Genomic DNA, 9,345 nt, shown 5'->3' with positions numbered 1-9,345 from the left:
ATGATAACAAGCCTTTTCTTGATTCTACTGGTTTCAGACTGGTACAAGAAGTGATCAGATGGACTGGATGTTAACTAAATATTCAGTTTGATCCAGTAGAACACATCTAAAGGTAAAATGAGGCAGAAATAAGTGTCTCATCAAAACAGAGAGGCTTGAATCACTTTTTGGCAATGTGAAGACAGCATCTTACTGGTTCTACTGGCTTCAGACAGGTACAGATAGAGGTCAAGTTACTTAACTTAACTTAAATCTGTTTAATATTAATAACATCTGTAAATATACCAAAGCAGAGCTCAGTGTATTTAAAATAAGACATAATTAAGCTTCTGACCAAAAGCTTTGGTTCTAATAATCACGTTTTGGCAACATGAAAGCATCTTACTGGTTTAACTGGTCCCATACAGGAAGTTAAAAGTGGTGAAACAACTCGGTGGTCACTCGTGCAGTTTTAGTCAGACACAAAATGTAAAGAACAAACATGTTGCAGCAATATTGGGTCGTAGATCTGAGTCCTAGCGTCATGTCATACATAGAGTTAAACAGTCACGATCTACGATCGCTGTAAAGAGAATTACGATGATTATTCCCGTTGTTTACACAAAACCTTTAAAATTCCTGTTGTGGTTGATGTGGGATTTGTAAAGTAATGATAATTCAATAATCCAATATGTTTTATGGAGAGCAATTATTACACCTGCACCTCCACCACTGACGCATGCAGAGGAGAAGGCCCTCAGCATGAACACTGGAAAGCAGGGGCAGAAGGAATTCCTAGAGGGAGTTCATCAGAACCAGTCACTCCCGAGGATACAAGTGCATGTGTAAAATGTAAGAGACCTACCTATATATTTGATTTTTTACAAAGGCTACTTTTGATACATCCATTTCTTAGACTCTGGATTGGGCTTTGTTGGTCTTAACAGATTCTGATGATAATATATGAATCCTCCTGTCACAACAGAAACCCAGGATGTTGTAAGTATACTACTAAATAAAGCTTAAATTATGATAAGCAGTATTATAAAGTGTAATATTAACATAGTTTATACACATCACATGATTTCTGATGTTTGTGTTGCGTATCTTAAATGATGCAACTTGATCTCCAAATATAGTGACATTATTATCTCCCCTCTGCCCCAGAGTGTGGAAGAACAGCAGGAGGAGGGTCCGTCACATTCTGCTGCACAGATGCACACAGTTCAGGGATGTTTAGTAAATGCCAGAGTTCAATTCTGTTCAAGTTCAAGAGAAATGAGGAACTATGTCTTGTAACTTTAAATCTTCTGTATTTTCAGTTACCGACTACGGAGTTGTATAAACTAAATCTCAAGGAAATGTTATACTTGGACCGGCAGATTGAAAAGACAGATCTGGAAATTGAAATTCCCAAACACAAGCTGGAGAGGAACGGTGAATTGTATGAGTTAATGGAAGAATCATAAAATCTAACAATTGCCTTTGTATTTGTATGAAATGAAGAAAACCAAATAAATTAGGATTTGCATTTATTCAGTTTCTTTTATTGGTGGTGGTGATGGCTGATTAAGACATTACGGCAAATCACATCTGACTGTCCATCCACCCTGCAGATTACCATGATGGAAGGAGTCTCCTCAGGGTCTTGTATTTGTGGGGCAGGGTGTTGTTTGCCTCTAATAATTGCAATAATGTGGAGAACAACACATGTCACAATAATGTCACAGGCCTCTCAGGTGTTTCTCTGAGGTGACGTAGGCACAGAAGACATGCTTTTAATAGGCCTATGGTCATTTCCACCCGGGCTCTTGTTCTGCAGGGCCACATTAAAGTGCTGCTGGGGGCCTGCTTCAGGTTCTGGGTAAGGGGTCGTTAGTGTGGGCTGGCATTAACCCCTAACCCCAGCAGAAAGCCGCCAATCTCCCCTAGAAGAAAGTTTACATTACTGCTGCATAGAAGTGCTCCTGTGAGTGTGTAGTGCGTGCACTAGTTGTTTCTTGGAGACTTTATTTGGTTAATATAGTGATGAAGCTTCTATAATGAATACAAACTCAGATCATTATTCAACTGAATATTTATTCATTAATAAAATAATCAAAATTTTAAGATGTGACTTCATTTTTGATGGGATGATGTGTTTTTTTTCATGCAGTAATCATGTACCAAATACATGTTCAGCTTTACATTCAATAGTGCTGTACTGTATATACGTTTTACTAGTTGAGCTGTGGAATACAGTTAACCTAACAAATTTGGATCCTGCAACAATAATACTAAAATATAAGTATTCGTAAAGTTTATAATAATCAGCAGGTAAAACAAGGCAGTTTCTGTTAGTGCAAATAAAAGCCCTTCGTCATTCAGTGGATGTGCTTGTTTTAGCAGCTGCCTGTGATCCAGCAGCGTTGGAGGGTTCGGTTCTGCTAGGACTCATGTTGACTCTGTGACTTTGCCTCCTGCTGGGCTCTCCAAGCTGCAAGGACCTCGTCATCCTCTGCCTCAGCAGCAGCCTGAGCTCGGATTCTCTGTCGAGTCTGGGCTATGAAGGTGGCAACATCCTCTTCCTCCTCATCATCACTGCCCCCCTCTCTTCTGCTCCTCCCTCTCTCCCTCTCACTGCTTTTAAATTGTGAATAGTGATCGTACTTGGTTTTGGAGGAGTGGGTGTAGCTGTCCTCCTCAGAAGCTCCATAGGACCGCCCTGTCTGCCTGTAGTCATGATATTCTGTGAACCCATTACAGACATACTTTCTGTCTTCACTTAACAGATCCTTGCACAGCCCTGCTCTGTATCTGGACACATACGGGTTTTTATCTTCATCATCATCATCATCATCATCATCATCATCGGATGCCCGCTGGCCTGAGAAATCAAATTCAGAAGCAGATGCATCCAGATCATCGCATGGATCGTCTGGAGCGTCCTGTGCTCCTAAGGCCGACTTCCTGGGAGGAGGCCTCACACTCTTCAGCCAGTCATCAATGCTCGTGTCCTTTCCTCTCTCCAGGGCACGGTTGAGGTTCAGGCATCCAGAGAGGCCATGGTTCTTCTTAAGCTTCTCCTTTCTCTTTGTCTCCTCCAGAAACTCCTCCTCCTTCCTCAATTTTTCTTGCTGCTGCTCATCATCATCCTCAGTCTGTTTCTTCTTCTTGAACATTGTGCTTCGCTTGTTGTCCTCAAGAATCTTTTTCTTTTCATAGGTTGCCATCTTGTTCCTCATTCCAGACTTTATCTCTTTGTCCATGGCATCCAGTTTGCTCAGGTTCACCTGGTCCTGGAAGAGGCTGAAGAGTGGAACGCTGGTGGTGGTGATCTTGTTTTTCTTGGATCCCAGAGTGGAACCCACTGTTGTTGAAGCTCTGCCGCTGAGACCCGACGTGATGCCTGATCCAGCACCGGATAGGACCGATGTGGTCCTGCTCCGAGCCTGGGACAGTGCACTGCTGTTGGAGGCGCCGCTCAGCGTGGATGCCTTGTCGTCTTCCAGACCCCAGCCAGAAATCACGCTCGGTGCGATTCCAAAGCCGTTCTCAGAACCGGCCCGGTTCATTTCACTCTGCTTCTGTTTAATGGTTTCAGAGACTACGTTGGCGATCCAGTTTTGGATGCTGGCCAGGTTGACCATGGGTTCACCAGAGTTCTGGGCAGTAACTAGTGGGAGGATGGGAGGAGCTGGAGACAGTGGGTTGGGCAGGACAGCAGATTGTGCTGATCTTGAACTGCGAGGTTGTGAAACTGAAGATATGACGGAGGATCTGCCACTAACCACTGACATGTTGTCGTTGATAACACTCTGGGGAGTCATGACCCCAGCTCCAGCCCAGAAAGCAGAGAGCGGTACCGTTCCTCCGCTGATGTAGCTCTCAGTCTCCCAGCCGCACATAGACTGACTCTCTTCCAAAGTCTTCTTTGAACGCTCCAGGATTTCCTCACGCCGTTGTCTCCTTTTGATGATTGCAGAGTTCTCCCCTCGACTCATCTCCAGTATTTCCTCTGCATTCTCTTCTCCCAGACGCTTCTGCTGCCTGAGCTTCCAGGCCTGATATGCAGTGAGGTTGACGTCCTGGAATGATGCTGTCCTGGCTTCTCCTTTGCCGTCGACCGTCTCTCCATCGCCCACAGAACTTTGCTCTCCATCCTCTCTGTCCTTCTTGTTCCAGCCAAACTGGATCCTCTTGACACGCCAGCGCTCCAGCGGAGTCAGGGTCTCCTTGTTTTTCTGGCAGAAGTTGTACATGGAGCTGGCATCCGAGAGGATGCTCTCCACCTCGTCATCAACGTTCCTTTCCCCGCCTGTGCCGGTAGCAGTGCTCTCGCTGCCATCACCGTCATCCTTCTTTCGATAGAGAGCGGCAGCTTGCTCCTCGATCTCCTTCAGCCGCTGTTTCCAGAGATCTGAGTAACTTCTGCAGCTGGAGGTCGACATGGCATCAGATGGGGGACGCTGATTGCGACGTTTCAGACGCTCCCTTATACCTTGGATGTCTTCACTGGTGACGCTGTCCACATCCGCATCGGGCTCTGTGCTCTTGGATAGACCAGGCAGAGACTCCCCGTCCTCACAGTCACTGTTCAGCTGGGCCTCCCACCACTCCTCGCTTTGGTATTTCTCATTCCGACGCTGCCATTCTCGAATCATGCTGTCAATGCCCTCTTCATTGTCGCCCTCTCGTCCGAGCTCCTGATCAGGTAGAACAAAATCTTCTTGAACTCCTGCTGATCCCTGGCCTTCCAGCCCATTGCTTGCTACCAAACCACTTCTAAGTGCTGCAGCTGCTGCAGAAGAGGCAACACTGCTCATCACGCTTCCTCCATCCTCCTCCTCCTCCATCATGATGGAGTGTGCTTTCACCTCCGTCATGCTCTGCCCCTCCGAGGTATCAGCATCCTCCTCCTCATCATCATCTCCACCATCTCCAAACAGGCGAGTGCGGGTGCGAGCATCGATAACTGAACACTGGCTGAGGGTTTCGTCATCGTCATGCTCCTCCAAAAGGTTTTCATTGAGCTCTCGTAGCTGCTTTAAGAAGCCTTCATTTGGGTTGATGGCACGTTTCTTCCTAATGGAGGTTAAGGCCTCCATGATGGTCATGTGGTGGAAGATCATCAAATAGGAAGCCACCAGGACAGCAGAGCGACTGACGCCCATCACAGAAACCAGCAGAACCTTCCCTGTAAGAGAAAAGACAGGGTTTAACATAAAGGACATATTTATATGATACGTCTCTGGTGTATGTATGGAAATATGATCAAAGTGCTTGTTCACATTGACGATGAAGTTTTTAGTTGTCACGCGGCTGTTCGATCTTATCAGTCTTATTTGTTTTTTTTTTCAAACATTTGGAGGCATATTTAATCTCCTTTGGTTTCTTCGTCTATTCAAACATAATATCATGATCTTCAGCCCATTTAAACTACAAAAGCGAAACTCACATTACACAAAGCTCCAGTAAATCCCACAGCTGCCAGCCCACCAGCTCTGAGCCCAGGGGCTTTATCTGCTACATTGAATCAAAACCTGATTTCATTATGTCGTTGGTAACATATGCGTGCGTTGCATGCGTTGGTAAAGTCGAACAGAAAAAGGTTTTGATATTTGATGCTTGAAAAAATTTGAGCTGAAAAATGTTCTACGACCCCAGAGCTTCACACACTGTGGCTTCTTACACACACATTACCTGTGTCGTCCTCAGAATGAGACCGGTTTCTGCATCACTGGAGAATGTTGTGTTCAACATATGTTGTGGTATTGCATGTATGTCCCACAAGTAGAAGACGTAGTAAATAAATATTAAGGTGCCAAAGACAAAAACACAATGAATTTCCTAATGCTCCCACCTTTGTGCGTCAGCAGAGCCTCGTCCAGGAACTCGGCCGTCGGCCTGAAGTGAACCGACATGTCGGCGTCTGGAAAGTCGTCCACCTCGATGCCCATGTACTGAATGTTCATGCCCGCGTAGAAAGACTCCCCGGTGTAGACGCCTGTGCCGTGGGCAGTGTTAAGGATGTGGGTAATGCCCATCCGCTTGAGACGAGCCGTGTTAAGAGCAACTGATCTAAAGCAGCAAGACGATCATTAAACACGCTTCCCTTTACAACACTATTGAAACTTCAAATCAAACTGACATTTTCATCAGTTAAAAACCTTCAGATTTACACTGATGGAGGAGACGTCCATGTTCTACAGGGTTTCATGTTGGCATTCAAGCCTATAAACGAGTTTGCCAGAAGAACTAAAGAACTTTCAGAGCACTGAAGTCTTAAACACAGTGTGGTAATAATACATTTGAAGCAGTTGTGCTTCATCTATTTACAGCAGAGGAACACACGGACCAAGGAGGTGGCTGCTCCATGTAAACTGAAATAGCTGGTGATGGATGCGAGCAGTGGTTTTGCATGTCACATACAGACACCTGATCGTGTTGTTGGTCCTGTCTGTGTCTAAGATGCAACTGGGATCAAATGAGGCCCGACTGGATGTGAGCGCTGTGGTTCCACCAACAGGGACACGAGGAAGCTCACTGGGGAACTAACGTCTCCAAAGGAATGTTTACAGGACTATTTACTGACTGGGCCCAAAGTCTACCAGGAGTCATGGGTTCAGGTGCTACTGGAAGGACCAGAGCTCAAGTTGTAGTCTTTCATGTGTTTCTAGCATATACTGTAGTATAAGACACTCACTTTTCTGCTATGTAGATGTTGGGCCACACCTCATCCACAGGGTTGATGGGAGCTTCCACGTGGTCCTGCACCAGCGCCCTTTGAATGTCCAGCACACACGGGGTGTTGTAGGGGCTGCGGTCATCGATCATGTCCCTGACCCGGTTGTAGAGGTCCTCCACCATCAGCTGCTCCGCACGTTCTAACATGGACTCTGGGATGGACTCCGTGCGAAGCCCACGAGGCGGCAGCTCTGAACCGTAAAGCAGAAGGTCCAGTGGTTAGCAGCTTCACTTTTATTAAACACAGTCAGAGAGGTTTTACAGAAGAATGGAATCAGCAGAAATCCTCAGCTGGTCGGCGCCAATTAGACCGTCATGAAGAACGACGGCGTTACCCACTAATTTGAAAGCGGCATGATGAAACACGCAGGAGGAATACGAGCTGTTATGAACTAATTCACTCCATCAGACGCGTGGAGGAACTCAGCGTCTCAGTCATCGTCACAAGTGATGCGCCTGATGGAGCTGAGGACACGGAGGATAACTGTCCTAATGCCAACAGACTCTGATCGCTGTCATGCACTAAAGGAAAACTAGTGGAGCTAAATCAAACATGTGGAAAAATATAAGCCCTCTCTCATGGTCTATTGCATTGTGCTGGTAAGGTTCGAGGTCATGCTAGTCCATCCCAGCTGTCAGACACATGAGAGGCGGGTCGCCACACGTCCATCACAGAGCCTGAACTGTTTATTGTGTCACACTGCTCGTCCATAATGAAGGCAAAATGACAGGTAAATCTATTTCAGCTCAAACATAGCTTCAAAGCATCAGGCGTCCTGCGTAAAATCAAGGAGCCCCAGGATCAGAAGTGGTTTTATGGTTTTTCCCTCCTTCCTGACTATAGAGTACAGGCTACATGGCGAAGGTACCACAACGGCTACAGTCTGGACAAACCGTCTCCTTAAGTTCCACTAGAAGTAGAACGGTCTTGAAAGCAACGTGTCCTAAACTTGAGCATCCTAACTTAGTAGATACATGTATTTGTGCCTCCATCACCTCAGTTTGCTGGTTTAGACCTTATTAGAATTTAAAGACTTGTAACAAGAAGACACAAACAGCTCTGTTTGTTTTGTGGGAAACAAACTTCCGGTTCAGTCCTGGTGCTACACATTGTTGGTATTTGTGTGAGTCAGAGCCCTTCTCTGTAGCAGCATCATGACGCATCCATTCATTCTCACCCTCACTGATGATCTTCTTGGCAGCGACAGCAGATGAAAGATGGATGGGCTCCATCAGGATGCTGTCAGAGCCAGAGATCGCAGAGAACCTGGACTCTGACAACATGGAGAAACTGGAAAAGAAAAGCAGAATATGTTGATATTTGGTTTTCCCTCATGAGTATCTGCAGTTCAATGACTTCTAGACCAAAATTAAATTACATTTAATCAGTTATTTTATAGATTGATCCATCCATAAATGTAGTTCTTTACTTTTGGATAAGTTTCAGTATTCAATGCAGTGCTCTTGTAAGTTATCAGCAAAATATGAGTAGATTAAAGGTTTTGAAAATGTGAATTATAATGTTATCATGTAAATATGTTAAGCCTCTCTTCCTACTGTACATGTGTGTGTGCTGTTCAACCGTTCCACTGTGGAAACTACAAATCCTAATACACCTACTGTATGTACCAGCCCCCACACACACGTTATGTGCAGCAGCTCCATCTGCTCGGTCTCACCTGGGGGAGGGGCAGCGCAGGTACTGAGACTGGACAGCTTTGACATCAGGTCCATCAGGATCCGTGTGATCGCTGACTGAGGCCATGGCTCCTTCCTGGTTCTGATCCCTGCATCCAACACAAAGGTCCGCTCGGAATGAACCAACTACCCAGTTACATACTAATGTATGGTGCCATGAGTCAACTCCAAGCAAACACAACAATGGTGTCAAACACAGATAGACTTTTACTTTTTACTTACAGGTTTACTAAGACCTGCAGACTGGACTCCACACGTGTTGCTGTAGTTGGAGCGAAAGAAAATGGACGTTACTGAGTGTGTGTTTGGTTTGAGGCTACCGGCTGCGTCTATTTTTAGTGTAGGTGACAGCTGAGACTGGGTCTGACAGGACACAGCTCCAATCGTCAGCAGCGAGTCGATAGCATGAAACCTCTGAAACAGTTCTCATCTGCTTTAAAGCACTGTGTGCGTGTGTGTGTGTGTGTGTGTGTGTGTGTGTGTGTGTGTGTGTGTGTGTGTGTGTGTGTGTGTGTGTGTGTGTGTGTGTATCTGCTGGCGTTCTTACCTTGGTTCTGCTGGCAGTGGGTCACAGACTAAAGCTTGTCTGGGCTGAAAGTGGCCGTGTCCAGACGGACTCCAGCTTCCAGTTCTAGGCATTCAACAGCCCCCTCCCCTCCTTCCCCACCTAACCCCCACCCCCATGACACCCGACACCAGGTAATGGAGTATTTTTACTTTAACTCCTCTTCACCTCGGTCAGATCTAAAGTTTAACCGCTCATTCCCATTGGTATGTTGTCATTTAACCACAGAAGCATTTGTATCTAATAACTTTAAATAGAAAAACTCTAGTTACCTTGTGTTGTGTTGATGTGCAGCTATTTTTAACAGCACACCGTCACATGGATGTGAGATCACTCACTGTATATACAAACCCACTGCAGTGTCATCGGCTTTATGG

At 45.7% G+C, this 9,345-nt stretch overlaps 1 protein-coding gene across 1 annotated transcript; it reads right to left on the bottom strand.

Moving 5' to 3' along the window:
• Positions 1-2,038: 2,038 nt before the first annotated feature.
• On the bottom strand, positions 2,039-9,067 carry dusp27 (dual specificity phosphatase 27). The gene is made up of 7 exons (XM_029142918.3): positions 8,951-9,067; positions 8,626-8,665; positions 8,385-8,492; positions 7,884-7,996; positions 6,665-6,896; positions 5,822-6,039; positions 2,039-5,155 (listed from the first exon to the last, which is right to left on the bottom strand). Exons 3-7 carry the CDS (start codon positions 8,468-8,470, stop codon positions 2,406-2,408), a joined length of 3,399 nt encoding a protein of 1,132 aa, XP_028998751.1. The 5' UTR covers positions 8,471-8,492; positions 8,626-8,665; positions 8,951-9,067; the 3' UTR covers positions 2,039-2,405.
• Positions 9,068-9,345: the final 278 nt, after the last annotated feature.

The sequence above is a fragment of the Betta splendens genome, chromosome 2, assembly GCF_900634795.4.
Source record: "Betta splendens chromosome 2, fBetSpl5.4, whole genome shotgun sequence".
NCBI lineage: Eukaryota > Metazoa > Chordata > Actinopteri > Anabantiformes > Osphronemidae > Betta > Betta splendens.
The sequence above is the reverse complement of the archived record's forward strand: the minus strand, read 5'-3'. Positions and strand labels throughout refer to the sequence as shown.

Bases quoted from the DNA above. Each gene is read 5' to 3' on its own strand.
- dusp27 (XM_029142918.3), bottom strand. From the start codon at position 8,470: ATGGCCTCAGTCAGCGATCACACGGATCCTGATGGACCTGATGTCAAA. The intron at 7,997-8,384 runs GTGAGACCGAGC...TTTCTTTTCCAG, and splicing joins CTGCGCTGCCCCTCCCCCAG to TTTCTCCATGTTGTCAGAGT. The intron at 6,897-7,883 runs GTGAGAATGAAT...TTTACGGTTCAG, and splicing joins CAAGAAGATCATCAGTGAGG to AGCTGCCGCCTCGTGGGCTT.